The sequence below is a fragment of the Anoplophora glabripennis genome, unplaced genomic scaffold, assembly GCF_000390285.2.
Source record: "Anoplophora glabripennis isolate ALB-LARVAE unplaced genomic scaffold, Agla_2.0 scaffold54, whole genome shotgun sequence".
NCBI classification, from domain to species: Eukaryota; Metazoa; Arthropoda; class Insecta; order Coleoptera; family Cerambycidae; genus Anoplophora; species Anoplophora glabripennis.
The window spans coordinates 845,914-870,756 of record NW_019416241.1 but is presented as its reverse complement, the minus strand read 5'-3'; the positions used below and the strand labels follow the sequence as shown (position 1 = coordinate 870,756).

The window sequence follows — 24,843 nt, the reverse complement described above, 5'->3', positions numbered from 1 at the left end:
ACTGAACTTGTTATACAAATTTGTTAACCAACAGAATTACTAAACGCTAATGAGAATTTTGGAAATTGGATATAAATAAATTTAATTCCTAAAGTTATTTTAACACTGTAGTACTGCAATCGTGAGTTTAGGACAAATAACAAAAATTCCTTTTTTTTCGCAAAATTCATAAAATTGTTCATAATTACCTTTTGTGATCTTTTGAACGAATTACTTGTGAGTTCTTTGCGTAGTATAATTTTCAAAACTTTTCTTTTTTTTTTCTTAGTAATTGTTTAATTTGTAGCATTTTCCTAACACTTGCCGACTTTGTTTGACACATAATTTACATGTTAACATTTTAAATTTCAGTTATCAACATTTTCAAATATATAATATTAGATAATATTTAGTATTAAAAAATTCTCGAACTATAATTCTATTAGTATTATGATATTTTGAATGATATAATGAGTACCTATTACTGTATCCGTGACCTCTTATTGTATCCGTGAGTCAAATTTAATGTATAATGACAGAAAAATCGTTGGAAATACGTATGTAGAAAATCGGAAACGACACTATTTTTTTCACCAATCAAAATAGAGCTTTTGTCTTAGTGAACATGTTTGCATGAACATTTTTCTCGATTATTTTAGTTGTACCCTGTATTATGTAATTACTTAAAACTAAAACTACGTAGTATTCCTTATTGAAAAAATATATTTTACACATTATAATTACTATAGGCGCGAATTTCCTGTTACAAAATGCACCATAAGTGCTATTTCCCACACAGGTGACTTGAACAAAACTTTCTTGCATCGCGTAATTAACAGAAATTGCGACACTGAACCCATTGTTTGTAAATGTTGCTTTTATTTTATAATATTAAAGATATTTTAAATAATATATATTTTCTTGACAAAATTAAAATCAAAACACATAATAAAATACATGCATTATGAGGCACTGACATTACAATTATGTTATTGAATTAAATCTCACGCCCTAACCAAAAAAGTTTCCAAATATGTTTATGGCAAAGAAGCACCCTAATGATTGGAAATGAAAATTAATTTAAAGATGCTAAATCAAAAAATTAAAAAATATATAATATATAATTAGCAACATATTTCTATCATACAATATTACCTAATCAACATTATCAAGTTTTCTGAAACAAAAACAACTTTTTGTTACTTATTTAGGTTTAGTTTTTGTGTTATTTTTATATTGTCTATTGTTTTATTTATAACAACTTTTAGGTATGTTTTTATGCTTTATTTGTATGTGTTATATTTTGTTAGTAATTTTATACCTTAAAATACACTTCATTATTTTTATAACCTAACCAAACTTAAGATACGAAATTCTAATTACTCAAGAGCATAGGAGTTAACTTTTAAATTAACAATTTTCCAAAATTCTTCATCCAACATTTGTATTTTTCTATGAATGTACATGAATTTTAAATATTATTTGTAATTATAGCTACTACATTAGTAATAAAAAATAAAAGGAAAAACTTACCAGTAGAAATTTGTCCATATCTTCGAGCAGTTCAAGAACTGTTCTGTATGTAAACCAACGTAAAGAGTGTGAAAAGTGACGCGAAGTTGTGACATTAATTAAGAATTACTTAGTTGAACTGAAACTATTTTTTATATTACTTAATCTAATACTGTCTGGTTCAGAATTGCCCGAACGTGATCTTAAAACTAACAATAATTTAAATGATGCATTACATTTCTTTCATATTTCAACACAAAATTTGAAATTCCCACCACTTTCATCTCCATGGCATATTGTTCCCATACAAGAACGTATTACGGCAATGTTTCCAGTAGGTGAATGCAAGAATGGTACATTATGTCTCAGTCACATAACAGACAGTAACATCTTTATTATGTATTCATTGATTTTGTGCTTATAATTGCCTAGTATATACAGGGTGGTCCGAATTTTATGCAGGAAACTTCGAGGGCAGATAGATCTCTTTAAAATAATATGTTTTTATCTTATAAACATTGGTCTGGAACAGCCCCATTTTAGAGATACAGGGTGTTGAAGTTGTTAAAAAAAAATTGATTTTTTGTTTATATCATAGGAATCTAATAATCGATCTCAATAAAATTTGGTACAGGTAGTCTATGACAGTAGGCCTTGCATTCTCTAAAATCTCCTTTTTTATAGAAAAACCTACGCCACTGCATTTTTTACAAGTTATTGTAAAGAAGGTAACTTGAATTTTTTCCGAAGAATCGCCGTTTTCAAGTTATTCATACCAATACAATCCCTTTGTGGCAGACATTTATAACCATAATATTTAAAGAATATTTATGTTTATGCTTAAAAGTAAGTGGAATTTGTAAGCACATCAACAAAATTCTTTACACTCGTTTCCACACCACCACCACCTGTGATCTAGAGTTCCTTATGCGTTTTAGTTTCCCCTGGAACCCTAACCCACTATCTTTAAAAATAAGAACAACTTAAATCAAAATAATATCTAAATGTACATTTATCAAAGGCGAAGGGTAGTGAAATTTCACAATCTGCATATTTGGTCACAAGAAAATCCTCATGAAATTTAGACAAGATCTTTTCAACACGAATTTTCTTTGAACGTGTGGCTCGGAATAATTCGCAATAAAGCTTGTAGGCCTTTCTTCTTGCCACCCAGTCTAAATTCCCAGTCATTTCTAAACTTTCTAGGAAACCATCTACATATTTGAATTATTAGAGGATGTTCCATTAAATATACGACAAAATAGCTGGATACAATGGATGGTGCTCCTGCGCGTTTTGGGAGAATAATATATAAGAATGGCTTAATGAAAATTATATGGGGCGATGGATAGGAAGAAGACCAAATGCCAATGTCGACCATAATGGTGCAGAGGGTCCAGTGTCTTGGCCAGTCAGATTGCCATATCTAAACCCCCTGGACTTCTATGTTCGGGGTTACCTGAAAAGTAATGTTTATTCTACTTCAACAGATACAAGACCACAATTACTGCAACGAATAGAAGACGGGTGTAATTAATTAAAAGAAAACCACCACCTGATATTAGCTTCAATTATTTGCATTAATAGAAGATGACAGAAATGTATCGATGTGGGTGGTTCGCACAAGACAATTGGCTCTGCCATTTTGATTTTTTTTAACTCTAATTTCAAATTCGTAATCAGTGACCCCAAAAACCTGAAGGACGAGTGAGAATTTATGTGTATAAATTGATTCTTCTAATTTTTTTGCGTCTTCGCTTGACACCACTCCATTTACGAATATCAACGAATACGCCAATTTAATTAATTTTAACAATAACGATTTCTAGGGGAAAAAAGACATATTCGAACAATTCAAAACGGTTTTTGAAAAAGAGTAGTAGCTTAAGATTTCATTCAGAATCAAGTTTTATGGACAACAATTTCCACATAATAATGAAATCACAGTATTTTTTGAAACGTTAACTGTAGGCAGACGCGTAGCTAGAGGGGGGTAGGGATGGGCATGGCCTCCCCTAGAAAGCTCGGTGCCCGCCCCACATCTTTTTAGTCGAACTAGCCGGCTGACCAACTGGTCGCTTTAGACCTAGGTCCACCTCAAGCAAAAATCCTTCCTACGCCCATGACTGTAGGTACTATGTGTAGAGGTTATTGTGTGGATTTATTCAAAACATTTTTCATTTTCATATGGCAAAAGAGAAAATAAACAATAACTGAAAATGCCACAAATCTATAAAGAAAACAAATAATAATAATATAAATAATACTAAAAGAAATAATTATTTATGCGCTAAGTTTATAATACTTTACTTACTTATGCGTTACTTTTTGCAATAGAAAAGTTGGTATCTAAAAAAATAATATTCTCTAAATAATAAAATAAATCGTTTCAGGCAGCATTACTTAGCCATTAATATAATCCAATTTGACTAGTACAATTCCCAGTAAGAAACTATTGCATTCAACGGTATTGTTATAATATCTCACATTATTAGTCGTTGTTACATAACACAAATGTATAGACAATTTTTTGACTGTATCTGTAACATCTATATAGAGAACTGAGTATTTGACCTCCACAATTTCCACCTAGTCCAAATAATTAATTTTTGTCATGGATCAAATAATACCTACATTGCGCCACGATCATGCAAGGTAATAATGTATATCTGCCACAGTAGTGAATAAAATGTAGATGTAGATCAGTTGTTGCAAAACAACAGGTCACAAGAAAGGCCACTTCCTTTATATCAAATTTACCTAATATCTATCCAACTAAGTTTCGCACAGTTATAATAATTGAAGTTTGAAGTAACATTTAAGATTTGAATAAAAGTATCCTATTGATCTATAGAAAGATAAAACAATATGTTCACAAATTTTGCACTTGGACAAAGCTTCTAATTCGTTTATTAAGAGTAAATAATGTGAGAACTGTGAATTATGTAATCTCATTCGAGTTTCCTATACAGGGTGATTTCACTTTAAATACATAAACTGCAGGAATAAATTCATTACCAAAAATAAGAACAGTTTACTGTATAAACTTTTTTTTTCTGGGGGTATTAAAGTTTACAAAATGGATATTATGGATTTCGTTGGATCGGACGTCTTCCACCAGGATATAAAGAACCAAGGGTACCTGGTATAGAGCCGGTAAGATCATAGACCTAGTAAACTATGGACTGGCCCTAGAAAGAGAAGTTAATCGCGCTGATGTGTGCAAGTAAGATGAAGGTAGTTGAGGCAAATACCGGTAAAATAAATGATGGTACACGGGTATACCGGTACAAAATGCTGTAAATAAACTTTGAAGTAAATGTCATGTATTGACATTATTGATTTTCTTGAATTTTTGTATGAGTTAGTGTATGTGAAAGATTCGTAAAAACTAAATATGGTGAAATCGTGTTCTAAAATAAATTGCGTAAAGAGATGTTTAAGTGGAGAAAAAATTAAATTTCATAGGTAGGAAAAAAGTTATGACGGTACCAACATATTTATACTTTTTGCAACTTTCTGAAAAGACTGACCATGTAGAGCTGTCTCTGATGACAACATATTAGATTAAATTATTTCCGCCATCCTCAAAATAAAATGTCATTTAACATCAAACCGAATATAAAGAAAAAGTTTTAACTGAAATGTGCTTATAATGTGCTCCAGCAAAAATTCTCTTCAAATAATATGTTGAACGAAGAAAGCATCGACATAGTTTCAATTTATGTAGTTCTGCAAAGCAAGAAAATATGAAATATTTGGAACAACTACGTCAGAAGAGCTTGCAGTAATGTTGACCGATCGAGTTTACGATATGACGAAAATAAATGGAGAAATACATAAAGAAGGCATTATAAAAACTATTTGGAATATTATAGCTAAAACAATTCAAATATATTGTACTGTAATTAGGATAGTAATATAATAAACCCTTTTACATACCTACACTACTGGAAAAAATTAAAATTTTTTGTCTTTTAATCTCTATATTATTTTTATAAAGTCTTTGAATACGGCCCAACAGAAAAAAAAAATGGTAAGGAATCGAGTATAGCTAGCTGATTGGTTGAATTAAATGTAGCGCGTTGCAGTCGGAATTCTGAGAACGAAGCTTAAGCCCTTACTAGCTCCATCTCTCTCGCACACGTCTGAGCGTTTACCGTTTATCTGGGTAAAATGACAGTTGGGCGAGTCCAGTAGTTTATAAGGTCTATGGGTAAGATGGCCACCATGATCACTTGACCTTAATCCTATGGAGTATTTTGTATGGGGACTTTTGAAAAATAACGTCAACCAATAGAAATACGAGAGGAATTGTGGCAAAGAATAGAAGAAAACTGTAATCCCCTCTATAAATAGCTTGATTAGAAAATGTCAAAAGTGTATTGATGTGAAAGGACTTCATTTTGAACTGAATTGTTGTAGGACTCGTTACTAAATTTACTTACTTGACCTATTTGTTAAAGTTCGTGAGCTCAAAATAGGCAGATTTAGGCTATTTCATCTATATCCGAAATCGCTTCGTTTGGCCGCTAGATGGCCCCAAAGTTCGTGAAAATTTTTTGAATTTTGTAAATAACTCGAATACGTATTATTCGATTTCGATTATTTTTGGGGTGTTGACTTTTGCTTTCAATTTACATATTTTGGTGTTATACAGTGTTTTTTAAAACCTACAACTCCTACAAAATTGATGTATAATGGTGGTGGTGGAGGTGATAATATCCGTTCATAACTTTTTCCTCTTTAGGGCAATAATGACAACTATTTTTTATTTGATAGGTGATATAATTTGGGAATTTTTTGGCCTCTTGTAGAATTTTGATTAATTTAAATTATTCAGTTCGACTTTAAATCATTGTACCTGCCAATTCTATTTTACTAGAAGCGGAAAAATAAATATTCATAATGAACATGTGTATGCTCAAGAAAATCCACATGCTGTGAAAGTAAGATATTATCCGCATGAATTTCACATCAGTGTTTGGTTTGGGATCATTGATGGCATTATTATTGGTCCTGTCATTCTACCCAATAGATTTAATGGAGAATTTTATTTAGAATTTTTTCAAAATCCAAGTTATTGGAAAATGTGCCGTTATTACTCAGAGCTAATATGTAGTTTATGCATGATGGCGCTCCACCACATTTCACTGCAAATGTCCAACAACCTGACCTAAAGATTCCCTCGTCGATGGATGGGTAGAGGGGATAATGTTCCTATTAACTGGCCTGTACGTTCACCACACTTAAAAATGTTATTTAAGTAGGTATGCCAAGGTTTTAATATTGTAGCAGGTTAAATTTTCAATCAAAGTAAATAAAACAGCCTAAACGCCTAAAAATATCAACGCAAGAAAAAAGCCGGTATATCTTTTTTGCAAATAAATGATGTTACAGACAGTCGGACAAGAAGCTTTTATTTTGTAACGCCTTCTGTTTATTTTTTTACAAGTGTGACAAAAATGTTTATGTACACATTCGAAAGTGATCCGGCATAAAATGTTTCAGAACCGCTGGTCAAATGTCTGACGCCGTAACGTCTTGGAACTTGGAAGAAGAAGACGAAATTTGTATGACCAACGGTTGTCGGTTGTCATTCTTAACTTGACTGTTTGTCTTGATTTAAATTTGAATAATATCCAATATTTACTAAAAATTAATATTCAAGAAAGTAAATACAATAATTTAGTGACTACTTAACATGATGGATGATGAAAGGTTAACTGCAGACGAATATGAGAAACAATACTATGGTTTCAGTTCAACAGAATTGTATCAAGATTGTAAGTAAAATTATATTTAACCTGACATTTTTTATATATAATATATTTTAGTTGAGGAACAAGTATGTATAGCTATGAAACAGGCGTTAACAGAAATGGAAAATGCTTTGAAAGAACAACACATTGATGAAGGAAGCCAAAAAATTGAGCAAATTTATACAATCTACGTGGAAACCGCAAGAGTTTCTCTACAGAAATTTAAGGTTTGAAGAAGATTTTAATAGTATGTACTTCTTATAATCGTATTGTGGATATTAAAGAAGGAAAAAATATTTAAAATATGTTTGTATTTTAGGAAGAAACTAAAAAAATCTTTGCAATACCAAAGAATGTTATTCTAGACGAAGATAAGCACAATACTGACCAATATTCAGAACAAGATATTACTCAATTAGAGAAAGAAGTAATAGATTTGCAAAATGAGCTTTTGACGGTAAGAGTAACCACAAAATACCCAATGAAAAAAACTGTTATGAATGCCACAGTTTCAAATACAATTTTCTTTTTTAGGAAAAAGTTTTTCTGGAGAGATGTAAGCGACAGAAAGAAATTATTAATACATCAGTTAAACCTTTGTACGAAAAGGTAAATGGTGTAATCAAATACCTAAAAACCGTTCTGGAAAACGTAGAAGCTGATAAAAACAGGAAAATATTTGATATCTACGAACACTGTATTCAATATTATTTCAACAATGAAGACAGAGAATCAGAGCTTTCAGAAACTCTGAATTTAGAACAATATTTTCTTAAAGAGTCGGATGATTTTTTTAATATGTGTAAGTAGACAAAGTTGTTATAAAGTTTTTTATATTGTAATAAATGAGTACATTTTCTATAATTTATAATTTTTCCTTCAGTTCACGCAATAAAAATTAATAATTAAAAGCATGAAACCAAAAAATATATTTAATTAGGTCAATAACTATTTGTACTAGTCTTGTTAATTATTATTTTTTTTTAATTCAAGGCATAATTGTGAAAAATTGTGTACGTTATTATGTTTCAAAGTGTTGTCCATCTTTCTGGCAACATACGGATTCCACGTCGAAAGAACAACTCAGGTTGGATTAAAACCTGAGTTGTTCCACTGTTTGTTCCAATTTTTCGTATCTTCGTAAGATTAGCCGGCAATATCTGGTAAATATGGCGGGTGGGGTAGAACATCCCATTTCAGCGTTTCTAAGTATTTTTTGACTTGTTGAAAAAGTAATTTATTGCGCCGTTGCTCGAATTGCGGTCATTATTCCTTTAATGCACGACTCAAATCAATTGTGTTCGGTAGCGTTTACCAGTGATGGTTTCATTCCAATTAAAGCAGCTCATAGTCCACATGACCAAACTGACCTCACCAAATTCAAAGCATGAGCTTCGAACCATGGATATTCGGTCTTGCTGTCGATGTTGATGCATGACCAGGCAAAGTGACGATATGATGCAAAAAACCCTTTCTTTTTTGCCGTTGAAGCAATTTTTTACATGAGACATCGCCGTTCAACATCTCTCGGTTTCAATTCGTATGACACCCAATTTGCTTGCTTTTGAATCATACCAAGTGCATTTAATTGTTTGGAAACGGTTGTGTGATGAACATTCTATGATTCAGCGAATTCGTCCTGCGTTTGTTATGAATCTTGGTCAAGTAATGCTTCCAATTTCTCATCTTCCACTATTTTGGTTGTCCAGTAAATTCTTTGTTAACTGTATCGATATCACCACTTCTAAATTATCAAAACCAATACTCACACATTTTAATCAATGGAGTATGTTCATTGTAAGCTGTAAGTTTCCAAAAGCAGTCGATGGGTTTCAACAGTACTTTTCTTTGAATTAAGCAGGAAAAGTAGAACGTTCCGTAAATTCCGTTTTAATTGGATATCTTCAGAGCTGAGAAAAAATATGTTGTTTGTACTTCAGGAAAAAGACACATAATAAAAAGTAAAGCCTAATGATAGAGCTTCAACATCAAATAGTTACAGAAGTGTCCAATGCGATATAGCATAAGTTACCTCAAGTTTTGTAAATCCCTCAAAATTAATTCACAGTCTTTGTATAAGTATTTTTTTTATTAATAGATGCTTAATAAATTGGGAATATTAAATGAGAAAGTGAAATTCAAACAAATTTTATTAATAACATATATTTACTGTATTAAACTATTAATTAAATTATTTAAGTCATGGATTAAGATTTATCAAAAATAATATCAATTTTAACAGCGTTTATTAAAAATAAAAAATATTATTTCTTAACTACATCCTATTTTATACTTAATCTTCTATCGTCAAAATATGTCAAAACTGATCTTATTTTTACCATCACCAGAACATTTTTCGTACTCCAATGTTAAAGTATAAATATAATAATATAAGAAAATACAGCTGCACTGAATAGGCATCAAATTTTTCTGTACTTTTACAAATTTATATTTTTTAAATGCAGTTGCAACAACAAAAATATTATTAGTAGAGACATCATTATTTATTACATTTATTAGAGAGTTAAATATCCTTAAATCTAATACATTAATGCAAAAAATTAAAGGGTCAAAAGAATTTCCGAAATTTTTCCGTAATTTTTGACAGACTGTATTTAGGTGAAAAATGGTCGTATCGGGAATTAAAAAAGCATTTTGAAGCTCTAAAATTATAGTTTTTAGATCTTAGAACAGCGCGACAAAAAAATTTTGCAAATTTTCTTTTTTTTTCTGTCACGGACTTGTAAAAAAAATTTTCAGCTAAGCCATTGCATGGACCAGATAGCTTGTTTATTCAATTCAATTTCCTTTTTTTTTTTAATTCCGATACTACCATTTTTCATCAAAATATCGGACTTTCAATGGAAACGGATTCTTTTGTCTTCAATCATTGATATCTCGGCAACATATGGTTGTACAGAGAATTGAGGGACAGTTTCGAAAACTGGAATAAATTTCCTATAACATGCTGCCACAACTGTTCGAAAAAAAAATTTTTTTCACATCTTACACAAAAATTGAAAAAAACGGAAAAAAAGGGTAATTGATGTTTTTTTAGAAAATTGACGGCTAAATTAGATATATTCACGAAATGACTGATGTTAAACATGACTTTTATAGTTCAATATAAATAAATATACCCAGAAGAACCCTGTGAAGTTTTGTCTCAATCTAGCGAACCGTTTCTTTGTTTCAGTTAAATTTTTAAAAAAATTAAAGGGTCACGTTTTTTGAGGTTTACTCACATTTTTATCGCAAATGACGTTTTAATTTATGAAAAAACAAATAAAAAAATAATTTTTAAAAATTTTCAGTTTTTTTTTTTAAACCTTCTGGACATTGAAGAACACAAAATCCAATTGTTTCTAGCAGCAACTTTTCGTCGTATGCTGCTGTTAAACTTTTAATTAAATTAAAATTAAAGTCCCCAATTCATACCGTTTTTTGAGACAAATTTCTAATTAATTTTTGTGCAGTTGGATTCACTTAAAAAACAGTTTTTTTCAAACTACCCTTCTTCTCTGAAAAAAATTTGATTTTTTTTCTGAATTTAAACATTTGCAGTAAAAATGTGAAAAAACCTCAAAAAATTTTTTTTTCATTTCAATCATAATGAAGTGTTTAAGCTCAAAAAACGTGACCCTCTGATTTTTTTCAAAAGTTTGACTGTTTGAAACAAAGAAACGGTTTGCTAGATCGAGATGAATCTTCACAGAGTTCTTCTGGGTATATCGAACTGTAAAAGTCTTGCTTAACATTAGTAATTTCGTGAATATTTCTAATTTAGCCACCAATTTTGTAAAAAACCATAANAATTTTTCAGTTTTTTTTTTTAAACCTTCTGGACATTGAAGAACACAAAATCCAATTGTTTCTAGCAGCAACTTTTCGTCGTATGCTGCTGTTAAACTTTTAATTAAATTAAGATTAAAGTTGATGACCCAAACCAGATTTCGACCCCAATTCATACTGTTTTTTGAGACAAATTTCTAATTAATTTTTGTGCAGTTGGAATCACTTAAAAAACAGTTTTTTTCAAACTATCCTTCTTCTCTGAAAAAAATTTGATTTTTTTTCTGAATTTAAACATTTGCAGTAAAAATGTGAAAAAAACTCAAAAAAATTTTTTTTTCATCTCAATCATAATGAAGTGTTTAAGCTCAAAAAACGTGACCCTCTGATTTTTTTCAAAAGTTTGACTGTTTGAAACAAAGAAACGGTTTGCTAGATCGAGATGAAACTTCACAGAGTTCTTCTGGGTATATCGAACTGTAAAAGTCTTGCTTAACATTAGTAATTTCGTGAATATTTCTAATTTAGCCACCAATTTTCTAAAAAAACCATAAATAAGGCACCCCTTTTTTTCCAGTTTTTTAAAATTTGTGTAAAAGATGAAAAAAAAATTCTTTTCGAAAACTTGCGGCAGCATGTTATAGGAAACTTATTTCAGTTTTTGAAACTGCCCTTCAATTCTCTGAATGACCATTTGTTGCCGAGATATCGATGATTGAAGACAAAAGGATCCTTTTTCCATTAAAAGTCCGATATTTCGATGAAAAATGGTCCTGTCGAAATTTAAAAAAAAGCAAATTGAAGCTGAATAAACAAGCTATCTGGTCCATGCAACGGCTTAGCTGAAAATTTTTTTTTACCAAGTCCGTGACTCATAAAAAAAAAGAAAATTTGCAAAATATTTTTGTCGCACTGCTTCTTAGAATTGCACGATAACCAAAAGATCTAAAAACTATAATCTTACAGCTTCAAAATGCTTTTTTTAAATTCCCAATATGACCATTTTTCACCTAAATACAGTCGAAAAATCACGAAAAAATTTCGGAAATTCATTTTACCTTTTAATTAGTTTATAAATATTTTCTATGATCTGTTAGATACCGATAACCCATATTAGATATTATAAAAGTAGACTTAAGAAATTATACGCATACATATCTATCTAAATAATAAAAAATTTAATGAGAGTTCAGTAAGTTTTGTCATCAACACACCAAATATACTTAAATCATATGATTCAACATAGCATATCCAAATTCACTTTATATTTAGTATCACAATTTTTTATAATTCCATTTCTAATACTTACATTGTCAAATATCTTAAAAATATTATATACACGATTAAAAGGTATTTTGTAATTAATTTATTACAAACAATTCTAACAAAAATAATTTTTTGATTTGGCTAAATAAAAAATGGATAGACATTTTTATATTGCCGCAGCAGACAATGATTAAAATATAACTGAAAATCTAGCAGTAAAGTTCAGTGCCCCTACATACATAGAAACGTAGTATAGGTACTGTTATGTTCATTTACATTCATGTGATGCGTTACGCTGTTTTCAACTAACAAATTTGTATTAAAGCTTTTCACTGACATTAGAAATTACTTTCATAAGAAATAGTTTTTTTTAAATTGTATCCTAAATTTTTTTACATACAGGGTGTTAGAAATTAGTAAGTCAATCAGTTAACCACATATTCTTTGGATTAAAATAATGGGACTTATGACACTTTTCATTTCGGAGCCCCATTTTCAAAATACATAGTTAAAAAATGATTTTTATTGATAACTCCGGTGATTGTAGAGATATTTATTTGAAATTTAGCACATATTTTGGTCTTAAGTTGGCACACTTTCTGTGTAATTTTGATTTAAAATATCAAAGAGCGAACGGAGGGGAGGGAGATTGCAATACGTATAGACCCCCTAGTTTTCTTTGAATACGCCTAGACTTTCTGAATATTTTTTTAAGATAAGGCGGCGTTTTATTCTATTTTGTTTTCACTCTTGTCAGATCTTGATTGGGGCTCGGTTTGCGAGATATTGTACCTTTTTGGATACACGACATCAATTTAGTCGACGCCTCCATTCGCACTTTGATATTTTAAACCAAAATTACACAAAATTTAAATCTCAAATAAATATTTCTACAATCACTGGAGATTTCAATAAAAATCATTTTTTAAATTTTGACATTCTGTATTTTGAAAATAGAGCTCCAAATTGAAGTGACATAAGAAAAGTCCCATTATTTTGGTCCAAAGAATATGTGATTAACGGGTTGACTTATTAATTTGTAACACCCTGTATATTACCTTTAATAGAGAAAATGTCAACAAATAATTATAAATATAAATTATCAAAATATGACAGACAAATCCACTAAAACTTTTTTTCTACATAAAAGTGTTTCAATGTGTGACTGTTTCGACAATTGATTTAAAGAATTCAGGATGAGACTAAACTGCTGATGAAAGATTCTGTAATAAACTTGTTTCTGGAAATTGTGTTCAATATTATTGAAAATATATGGTTTATTTCAAAAAATAGTTATGAAAAATCGCATAAATAATTAATTTCATCGATAGATAATGTGATTACTTCAATTATTTTTATTATTTCAAATATAACTTGAGGTGTCAGTAACAGATGGAAACACAGAGATAGAACTAGAGTGTCTAGATATTGATACTGAACGCTACTGTACGCTACTGTAATAGCAAACTCATCCTCCAAATCGTAAATAAATCTAAAAAGATCTGTAGCTTGTGCAGGTATTTGCACAGCTACAATTGCACGCCACATTTAAATAAAAGTATTTTAGTTACATCCTGTATGCATACCTACTGCAACTTTTGTAATTCAAATAGCTTTGTTAAAAAAATTAATATTTTCTCATATTAAACTTTTTATAATTTTGTTAGTTTTTTAGATAATAAATTGCTAAAAGNACTTTACTATATTTATAGTAACTTTTTTTTACTATTTTTTCCTTAAATTTTGTACAAACTTTTCCAAATATCCTGTATATTTTTGTAATGGTTTTGATGTATATTTGGATTATTATTTTGAAATATACCTACTTGTTTAGTATGAAAAGATGAAAAATAGTGAGTGATACTTTTATTTAACATCACATCTTTGAGTTTGATTTGTAAAACATTTTCTATATGAGAAGGTATTGAAATACGAAATAATTTTGTTCCTTTTGGGCGAGAGATGGAATGTATTTGTTGTTCACAAAATATAAAAATTATTAACGTCTTACATTAAACTGCACTAAAAATGTTAATAGTTTTGTAAATAGTAAAAATTTAGTTAATTAGTATGTAATACACACCTATACACCTACTATTTTTACTTATACAATATACAGGGTGTGCCATTTAACATTATCATTGGCACTGTAAAGGATTCAATTTGGCTTAAAATTGTTGTCTTTATCTACACATTAATTTATAGATACTTTTGCTGTGCAGAGATTTTTCAATCTATGAATGAAAAAAATTAATTATGTTTTTTTGCAATTTTGTTTATTGTACTTCTATACTTGTAAAGTACTTCAAATTGTGTACTTTTGGAAAGTGTATACATTGCTTTTAATTAGAAAACTCTACAGTTTATGACCACACTACAGTACAAATTGTCAAAAACATTTATAGTAAGAATGTAGTCGCAACATGGCAAATTCTTTAGGGCTATAAATAATAAAAAGATATGTAAAACATAATATTATTATTTAAAACATTTTCCAATATTTAAGAACAAAGTCATATTAAAATTATTAAATTGTTCAAGCCTACAAAATAAAAAAAACATATCAAAAATGTATTTAAAAATGTACAAAAATAGCAGCCTTACTTAGTGAGATAAAATCATTGCAAATAATTAAAATAGTTCATAATGTAATGAACTTGTCTTAAAAAACATTATATCAATTGATTACACAATAAATTATTTTTATCTCACTCGGTAAGATTGCTATTTTTTCCTTTTTAAATATATTTTCGATACTTGTTTTTTATTGTATAAGTTTGCTCAACAATTCACTTATATGTCTTAAATATTGTTTTAGTTTTTTAAATGATGTTCAATAATGTTTTACACATATATATTTTAATTTTTTTTAAAGTTGGCTTAGAAAATCGAGATCCTTATTTCCTTGCCCTGTTCTAACTATATGTTCTTATTAAACTATTTGAAGGCTCAAAAATTATCTGAAAAACATTTATTTCATGCAAATGTCATTAGTTTAAATCAACTAGTATTATTTTTTGAGTTCGCGTTTGTTTTGTGCATGGGGTTGTTTATTTATTTATTTTTAATTTTGTCATAAAATTAAAAACAATCTGAAGTAAATTAATTCATAGAGATACACAATAAAATTGTAGTTGTGAATATGTGAAATTTTAAATGACTGCATAATTTCAAAAATATGTGAAAAGTCACCTAGAATTTTTATAAATTGAGGTCATTAGAATTACTGATATTATACGATATTTATATAAATATCAAATATCGGATATATATCTTGATATATATCCGATATATATCAAGTCTTGATATTTATTTTTTTTTTAATTAATTAGTTTATGTATAATATTACAGTAGCGAAATAAAATTAAGAAACTATTTAGGTAAATATTTTGATTCCAAATATCAAAAACAAGAACGAAAAAATAAATATAAATTCTGAAACTAATAAAAAATATTTGCGTGAATATTAAGTACTACAAAAACTAACCAATTTACACCAAGTCAACATAAACTTCACAAATATTAAAACAAATAATACAAACACACAGCACCCTCGAATTGACTAACACGTGGAGAAATAATGAAATAAAAATATTCATTCAATTTTACTTTGTTGAAAAATTCGGGGAATCACATAAATAAGCACGTTCATCAACGATTAGCATACGGTTTTGCTGCCATCTGTTAACAGTTTTAGAAACTTTAAACCAGTAGGAATCATTATTTAAATTTTTATAAATATCATGATATATATCAAGGAATATCATGATAGATATCAATGATATATCGGATATATATCATGCCAACCTTGATTACTGAATTGCAGAATTTAATGCACTCTCTATTAAACGAGGTGACACTGGCTAATGCTGTTACTATCTAACTGTGGAAATTGTTTGAGATAGAAGTCTAGAGCAGAACTTATATTAAAAAAGTTATCGAGCGTTATTTTTGTCAGGAAACAATGGAAATGTTTGTTTTTAAATAGAAAAGTTGACCAAAATTCTTTATTTAAAAAAAATTGAAAATTTCTTTGCACAGCAATGCTAACTAGCTATGAAGGTAAAGAAAATATTTTTATGTCAAATTGAATTCTGCAACTGTTGCAACTGTCCTCCAACTACGATCAATATAATGATTTAAAATAGAGCTTATAGTTTCTAAAGAAACGGCACTGGAAATGTTAAGTGGCACATCCTGTAGATATAAACTACAAAATATAGATCAGTAGTAAAATATAACTTTGGTGATTAGATTATTTATTTATTTAGGCGAATACCTAATTCTTATAAAAACCAATCTACCACACCTGCCATATTACTTATAAAGATATTGTTCCATTAAAAAATCAATAAATAAAATTGCAAGTACACGAAGTAACCCCAAATAGATATTTATAAAAACTGTCCATTGTCGTTGGACAAAGACGATTGCACATGTACAAAATGAGACGGTAAAGTATGATTAGATAATGGAATCACTTGAGAAGTATCAAACATTAAAGGCTGACAGAGTAAGAAATGATCGGACATATCAAACTGTGGCGTACTGACTACAAACTGAGTACAGCTAGGCTGTAGAGATGACCCTTCAGATTGGTGACCCTCTAATTTAACACCTTCCAAAGACTGCAACGGCAGACTTTGGACTAATTCGACGGTTTGAGATTCTACTCCTAGAGTATCTTGTAGTAATTGCTGTGAATTATCTCCGTAACTTACAATGAGTTGAGGCTGAGATTGCGGGAGAGACTGAAGTAGCGGTTGAGATTGCGACAAGGGTTCTACCTGATGTGTTGGTTGTGATTGTAGTTGTAGCGGTAGTGATTGTGGCTGAGTCTTCACTTTTTGTTCTTGATTTAATCTTGCAATACATTTCTCTGCCTTTTCTGCTGCCTTTTGTGATATAGTTGGACCATTTTGAACCATCGCTGCTACTAACTGAGCAAGTCTCTCGTTAGACTGAATTATAGGCTTTGGAAGTTCTGCTTGCGGTTCACAATTATGGACAAAAAATGCAAAAGGCTGTGTTGTATCAACTGGATGTAAATGGTAAAAGTTCATCTGAAAGAGATTTAAATATACAAGTCTGTATATATCAAATTAAATATGCACTTACTTTTACTACAACATTCAAACCTAGTCTGATATGTTTATTTTTCCTTCTAGACAGAGGATTATCTGTTAAAACTTTCATATCTAATGTAGCTTTGCATCTTCTCGCGTCGAATAATAACTCTTTTTGAATTGTTTTCCCGCCTTGAGTCCAACACTGATACTGCTTTCTAAATCTTATTTTAGGACCGGTGTTTGATATCTTTTTAGCCCAAACGGTATCTGTAACATCTGAAAATAATTCCACCCATTCGTCGCACAGGCTATTAAAATCCTCATTATCTCGCGGAATTTGCGTTCTTAATTTTATCTCAAATTGTTTACAGTCAGTATCCCATTTCGTGTGAATGATTTCAAATTTTCTATTTATGTTGCTCAAAATGTCACTAAAATCTTTTTTCCCTTTGTCGTCATCAGCCATTTTATCAACTAAAGGGAGTAAAATATCGACCAAGGATTCTTACTCACTGCTAAACAATTTTAGACCTTAACGCCTTTTAAATAAAAGCTTTGCTAATATGAGAAATATTTTGGTCGTATGTCGGAACTAACCTGAGGCGCAGAATTCCCTAGAGTTCGTTCTTTTGGTTAGAACCATACTTTCAAATTTGTATACTTATTTTCTCTCAATTAATTTTAAAAAATTCGTTTTTATTCGAGTATTCAATTGGCTTATTTTAATATATACAGTTGGTCCTATAGAATCTTTAATAATACAGTCAATTTAATATATATTTAATATCCTCCAACAAACTGTCTGTCTCTCTCGCATACTCGGCCACACTTTTCGCAATGACACTACCTCCAGTAGTATATACTTGAAGAATTTCATTGGCTCTAAGCTGTAAATCGTAAGGTTCCCGTATGTAAATTATTTAAAAGAATGGAATATCGAGTTTCAATATTTGCTATTTTGTTATCTGCAAATAACTTTGACATAGTCGATTTAAATGAAATTTGACATCATAGCCAAAACAGTTACAGTTATTGCACACATTATACCTTTGTTATAAATAAATAAGAGTTCTAATGTTCTTAACATTCATATTATAGTAATTTAAATGTACTCATTTTTATGTCATATAAGTAGAATGGTTCCAGGTATAGAACTGATCTGACTGTTTTTAGTTAATGGAATGGACTTATTGAGTTCAATTGGGTACAATGACACTACATGAAGTAAGCTAGGACATACTTTAATGACATTACATTACATCTTACATCACATATCCATGTTTGAGGTTAGGTTTAGTAGTTTTTGTAAACATCAATGAAAATTCCAAATTTTTTAAAAAATGTATTTTTTGGAATACCCATAGGTATAACCGTTATAGATTGTTTTGGTTATATTGCAAGAGTTGATGGTATATCTATGCAACCTGCATTAAATCCAGATAAGAATCAAACGGATTATGTGTTTTTAAATAAATGGGCAGTAAAATCCTTTGATATTAATAGAGGAGATATAATTTCTCTAATTTCTCCTAAAGATCCTGGACAGAAAATTATTAAAAGAGTTGTAGGTGTCGAAGGTAAGTTTTTTAATTTTAATACGGGTAGAGAATAAGAGAACTATAGTTATTTAACTTTTAGGTGATATTATAGCTACACTAGGTTACAAGAAAGAAATTGTGAAGGTGCCGGAAGGCCACTGTTGGATAGAGGGTGACCACACCGGTCATTCTATGGATTCAAATAATTTCGGTCCTGTATCAGTTGGTCTTATTACTGCAAAAGCCTCTTGTATAGTTTGGCCACCTTCTCGTTGGCAACTTATACAATCTTTCTTACCAGATTCACGTGTACCTTTAAACTTGTTATCTAAATCTTTTATTGGTATAGTTCAGTTTTAATATATCCTTAGTGCTAGTAGAAGAAACGAAATGCGTGCGATATCTCTAGTTAAACGAATAGAGTTTGAATTTTCTGGTAATGTAGTGCGTAATGCTTTAACACTTGGTGATGTTGATAATGATGGTTGCAATGAATTAATCGTTGGAAATCAAAATGGTGATGTTGCTATTTTTAAGGTAAATGCATACTTATTTATATATTGAAATATTGATATTTAAGTAACTGAAATCCTTAGATTTTTCTTTGGAAGGCATATGGAACCTCTTTTACTTTTAAAATTAATTCGGTTTTCAGTTTTGGTTGCTTGTGTATAAATAAATATGTCACAAATTGGAAGTTCTGTATTTATTGTTTTTATCACATCACAGTTTATTATTTAAATAAATATATAACTGAGCGTTTTTTAACTTCAACTAAATCTTTTAAATATTTTTACCATTGAAAAAAGGAATGTAAGCAAATAAGAGTTTTGCCTAAATTATTACTAATACCAAACATCTAGAAAATAATAAATTTGATATAGTTTATTATTTTCTATATTACCTACATTATTTTAAATAAAATTCCATGCAATTTTGTTTATCAATAATGTCTTCTAAGGGTCAAGAAAAAATGCAGACGATTTCAAAATTAAGTTTCATCAGCTGTGTAGCTGTTGGGGATGTTTTGAATGAAAACAGGAATGTGCTTGTCGTAATCACTGCCGATGGATGGTGCTATGTATACGGTGCTCCGGAAAAATCTATTGATATATCAGAAGTTATTGACATCGATGAAGGAGTTGAACAGGTAAAAAATGAATTTTAGTATACCTCTATTTTCCAAGAGATATAAAAAGTATACTTTATTTTGTTACTGATTGTGCCAAGGGGCATAAATGCTGTAAGCTCCATTTTTCGGGAAAGCGATTTATAAAAAATAGCTCAAATAAGCATCATCCCCGTGCTACTATTAATAAGCTTAAAGTGAATACTAATATAACTCAGAAATATGAGATATTATAAGTATTATTTTTCTATTAAATCGACAGTTAATGTGTAGTTAGTCGCAGTATTCTCATTTCCGTTTACTTTGTCTTGTTTCATTAACATCTGTGTTAAGTCAGCACCAGACACATTGTGAGTATTTGCAAATAGAGGCACTTGCGATGTGGGCAGGGATATTTGTACTCACTGGTCATTTCTGCAGAGCCTTCATAATTTTATTTCTTTCATGTTGGCTATTAAATTTCAGTAAAATAAAAAATTATTAAAACAATAAGGCTAAGATTACATTAAGACACAACATTCTGTTTCATGAGATTTTATTCAATGAATCAGCGATCGCATTATCTAGAGTAGGGGTGCTTAGATTTGTACTATCGACGATCTACCGCAAAAAAATGAGCGGCAACCGATCGACACCAAAAAGTAAGGGGTGGAAAATAGAACTGAGCTGTAACATAACAGGTGATATGGGCATATGTCGCTGTCATTATTTGGTTATTGGCCAATTGAAAATCTGAATTCTACCTACTACGTAGAAAAAACTACAATGTAACTAAAATTTTTTATTGCACATACCAATTATAGGTATCTCAATAGGATATATAATAGTAATGATAATTATATGTCGCTAAGAAGTATCGACATCTCTGGATGTCGATGCATGGCATTGCATGTCGTCAGCGTACATTTCATAAGATGGCAGGTAATTGCTGATTGTCAATTGCATATACAATGACAAATGTTCGTCAAAGCCGACTGCGATGTTTGGATTTAATAATTTTTATTTCAGAAAATGCAGGTTCGCTTAGATAAGTTGATCCAAACAATCTGGTTAATTGAAGCTCAGTTTGTACGGATTTATACAATTGACCGGGTTGACTCTAATTCAATTAATATAAGAGACAATATTCAATGCACACGATTTCGATGTATTCAAGGAATAGAAAGAAGCGTAACGCATCATTCTTTATTATTATTCCGCCGCCGTACGAGTGGCTGACGAAAGGTGGTTGCTTTATAATTCAATTTGAAGGTAATTTATTTAGGGATATGTCTCAGCGATCGACTTTTGATGCTATCGCGATCGACCGTTTGAGCACCCCTGATCTAGAGCATAGACGTGATGAAAACACAACTAGGTGAATAAACGTGTCAGTCTAGTTTTGTTTCCTTATATTATCATTTATTATTGTTCATTTATTTGTACATTGGTGTACAAGCAATGAAGTGACTTATTAGGATTGTCACAGACTTGGGCCACCTGCGAATGCTAACGTTTTAAAAGAATCGCCAATTGTCTGACAGAAGGCAGTTGTACTCTTGGTCATTTGCAAATATTCGTACTCGTCTATAATCGCCTTATGTTTAATGGCAACTTTATATATTCACGTTTTGAGACAGTTCCAGCTATTGTAATAAAATTTTTCCATTCATCACATTGTTAACAATATTTTGTGGTTTTTGGCATTTCACCTTTCTCTCTGCCGTTCTAATGTAAAACCGTATAATTGCAAAATAAATATTGTAAATTCAATCAACGGCATCAAACTGCATAATCTGGTTAAAAACAGCCATATTATTTTCTACAGAATTGTTGCGACTGTCTACGGTTTTTAACTGAACAATTTGATAAAATACACCTTACATTTTGAAGGGGCAACGACGATATGAAGACTTACATGCTGAGAAGCTACCTACGTGAACCTGACACCCGACTTTTCAAAATTCAAAATTCCTTGCTACTACAAACGAAAATTCGTTCACTACAATTAACTACAAACGATTTTCTATAGGAATCAACAATTTTATAGGCCATATAACTTTTTTCTTGAGCTACTACAAACGAAAATATTGTTACTACAAACAACTACAAACGAAAATCTATAAGAATTTTTAAAAAATTTTGAATTTTGAAAAGTCAGGTGCCAGGTTCACATAGGTAATAAGCTCCTAATAAAGTTTAGCTCTTGAATGGCTACATACCTCAACTAGCATTGTAAGTTGTTTCTGGAATATCATCGGTTAAAATCTTGTCAATGAAGTTAGATATCTTTTGATATTTATGGTATCGTTGAACATTATTTGACTTAATTTGAAACTTTTGTTTAGAATATACGGGGTGATTCATTAACAATGGGAAAACTGAAAGCTGACGTAAAATGGTGACCATTGGCGCAAACATGCCTTATCCGAAAGTTGATAGTTTCGGAAATACAGAGTGTTAAAAATTAAAATTTTAAATAGTGTTTTTGCGATTATTGTGAAAATATGTAGGTTAGGAGCTTGAAAATTTGTGAAACTATATTTTTTTAAGTGACGAATAAGATGTGTATTGCAATTTCAGCATTGCTCATAGAGGGCGCCACTTACGACAAATTTTACCGAAAATTTAGTTAGTAACTTTTTACCCTGTATGTCTAACATGAAACTTGATTCAAATCCTGAAAGAGCTATCATTTTTCCATTAATTATGTACTTTTGTTTCATTTCGGTATCTCGATCCGTTTTCGAGAAAAATCGGTTTAACGAACACTATGTTTTGATAATACAAGAATTTAAAAGTGAAACAAACTGTTTCTTCATGCTATTACTACAATTAACAATAAAACAATTGAAATACCTACGTAATAATGATTTAAAGTAATTGTTCAAAGAATCCACCGCTGACCCTGATACACTTTATACAACGTTTTCTGAGAGATCTTCGACTTTGAAGCAACATATTGGGATTGCGTCTGACTTTGTTGGCAGCGAATTGTATTATTTGCCACAATTCTTCACACTAACCAATGGATTCTTTGTTAACTATATCTTTCATTCGAGACCGAAAAGTAAAATCAAGAGGATTGAAGTCCGGACTTTTGGGTGGCCAAACAAAAATACTTACATGGCCAATCCAGCGATTTGGAAAAACTGCATCTAAATATGCACACACTGGCCAAGAAAAATACGGTGTAGCTCCGTCGTGCATGAACCACATGTCTCTTCTTGAATAAAGTAAAACTTCTTCAAGCCCTCTATGAGCAACGTTGAAATTGCAACACACATTTTATTCGTCGCCTAAAAAATATAGTTTCACAAATTTTCAAGTTCCTAACCTACATATTTTCAGAATAATTGCAAAAAAACGATTTCAAATTTTAACTTTCAACGCCCCCTGTATTTCCGAAACTATCAACTTTCAAATAAGGCATGTTGGCAATGGTCATCATTTCACATGTAGTATTTTTAGCTTTCGATTTTCCCATTCTTAATGAATCACCCTGAATATATTTTTAAAATTATTTTAGTTGGCTTAATATTTTTAAAATAAAGTCAAAACTTCAGATTAATTTTCAAACAAAAGTATGAAGTAATAAAACTTATTCAGTGAACTTTAGAACAAGACGCTTTGAATGGCAATTAACTCAAAAAAAAACAAAAGAAAACTATAAACAATTTTTTGTTTTTAATGTTCTTAGGAATCAACTTGTTTCACTTTTTGAAGTTACATAATATGTTATACATAATTTGTCTGTTTTTTTTAAATAATTTTTCTAAAAATTTATTTTACTATTTATTTTGTTGGGTTCCAATTAATTTTTTTTTTTAATAATTGTTTTACATATTCAAGCATTGATATTTGCACTGATCTGGACAGACCCGTTATATTTAACTATATTTTACAAGAATAAATGTAAGGTATAACGTTTTCATTAAACCTTCAACATTCTGTATCTCAAAAACCATTGGTTTTATGGACTCGATTCATAAAATTTTTTGTCTAAAATTATGAAATGATCAGTCCCCTTATGTTATAGACTTAGAAAACATCCTGTATATGATGTTATTCACAAAATTTTTATGTATATATAAAAATTTTTCTATGCTTTAAATATTGCTGTATTCCAGATCGATGGTCAGATACAGTCAACCTCTGGCTCAGGAAGTATTGAAACTTTAGTGGGTGAACCTCCTGCAAATTCAAAACAGAGTAAAAAAGATGACAAAGTGTTACTATTGTGCATACACAAACAAAGAATTCCTGCCAATGCCAAGGTAAAATATACCGACATATTTTTATAACGGCTACAAAGTATTAGCTACACTCGTTTGTAGAATATTTTACTTGGCGACGTTGATGGAGACGGCATGGTTGAAATGGTGCTTGGACTTACCGATCGAGTTGTCAGATCATATAGATGGATAAGTACTTCTAACAAATCCACTATAGATATAACTATAGACGCTAATCTGTCATTTGAACATTCTGACAAATTATTAGGTAACTCTTTAAATGGTTAATGGGAGTTAGTTTAAACTGAAATTTTTAGGTAAATTCGCAGCTTTAAATAAATGGGAATGTGCCAACCAAATAGGTTCAATTACGCTACATCATTCGCTAGACGGTAAAACTTCTCTTTTAATTGCTCAACCTGGAGGAACCTTCATGAGAATAAAGTGCTCTTCTGAAGAATCCATTAATTTCGCCGATTTGGAAGCTTCAGAGCACAGTAATTCTAGTGGGTAAATGTGATATTTGCTTAGTGTACGTCGTAATTGTTTCACTGTTCTTTAATGTTTTTTTTTTTTTTTTTT

At 30.3% G+C, this 24,843-nt stretch overlaps 5 protein-coding genes across 5 annotated transcripts in view; 3 read left to right on the top strand and 2 right to left on the bottom strand.

Moving 5' to 3' along the window:
• The window catches only part of LOC108905165, a 47,711-nt gene extending 46,117 nt beyond the window's left edge, over window positions 1-1,594 (bottom strand). Inside the window, exon 1 of the mRNA XM_018707947.1 lies at window positions 1,513-1,594. Within this exon, the coding sequence (XP_018563463.1) occupies window positions 1,513-1,530 (18 nt within the window). The 5' untranslated portion in view covers window positions 1,531-1,594. The remainder of the gene's footprint in view (window positions 1-1,512) is intronic.
• Window positions 1,595-7,091: 5,497 nt separating this feature from the next.
• Window positions 7,092-8,095, top strand: LOC108905175 (protein MIS12 homolog). The gene is made up of 4 exons (XM_018707961.2): window positions 7,092-7,277; window positions 7,329-7,480; window positions 7,573-7,710; window positions 7,788-8,095. Exons 1-4 carry the CDS (start codon window positions 7,196-7,198, stop codon window positions 8,061-8,063), a joined length of 648 nt encoding a protein of 215 aa, XP_018563477.1. The 5' UTR covers window positions 7,092-7,195; the 3' UTR covers window positions 8,064-8,095.
• Window positions 8,096-16,097: 8,002 nt separating this feature from the next.
• LOC108905172 lies at window positions 16,098-17,875 on the bottom strand. The gene is made up of 2 exons (XM_018707957.1): window positions 17,430-17,875; window positions 16,098-17,374 (listed from the first exon to the last, which is right to left on the bottom strand). Exons 1-2 carry the CDS (start codon window positions 17,844-17,846, stop codon window positions 16,706-16,708), a joined length of 1,086 nt encoding a protein of 361 aa, XP_018563473.1. The 5' UTR covers window positions 17,847-17,875; the 3' UTR covers window positions 16,098-16,705.
• A 779-nt stretch (window positions 17,876-18,654) lies between these two features.
• LOC108905166 (mitochondrial inner membrane protease subunit 2) lies at window positions 18,655-19,292 on the top strand. The gene is made up of 2 exons (XM_018707948.1): window positions 18,655-18,957; window positions 19,019-19,292. Exons 1-2 carry the CDS (start codon window positions 18,696-18,698, stop codon window positions 19,276-19,278), a joined length of 522 nt encoding a protein of 173 aa, XP_018563464.1. The 5' UTR covers window positions 18,655-18,695; the 3' UTR covers window positions 19,279-19,292.
• Window positions 19,204-24,843, top strand: part of LOC108905164 — a 26,624-nt gene continuing 20,984 nt past the window's right edge. The window contains exons 1-5 of the mRNA XM_023455910.1: window positions 19,204-19,455; window positions 19,880-20,068; window positions 24,157-24,303; window positions 24,364-24,529; window positions 24,579-24,767. Coding sequence (XP_023311678.1) covers window positions 19,309-19,455; window positions 19,880-20,068; window positions 24,157-24,303; window positions 24,364-24,529; window positions 24,579-24,767 — 838 coding nt within the window. The 5' untranslated portion in view covers window positions 19,204-19,308. The remainder of the gene's footprint in view (window positions 19,456-19,879; window positions 20,069-24,156; window positions 24,304-24,363; window positions 24,530-24,578; window positions 24,768-24,843) is intronic.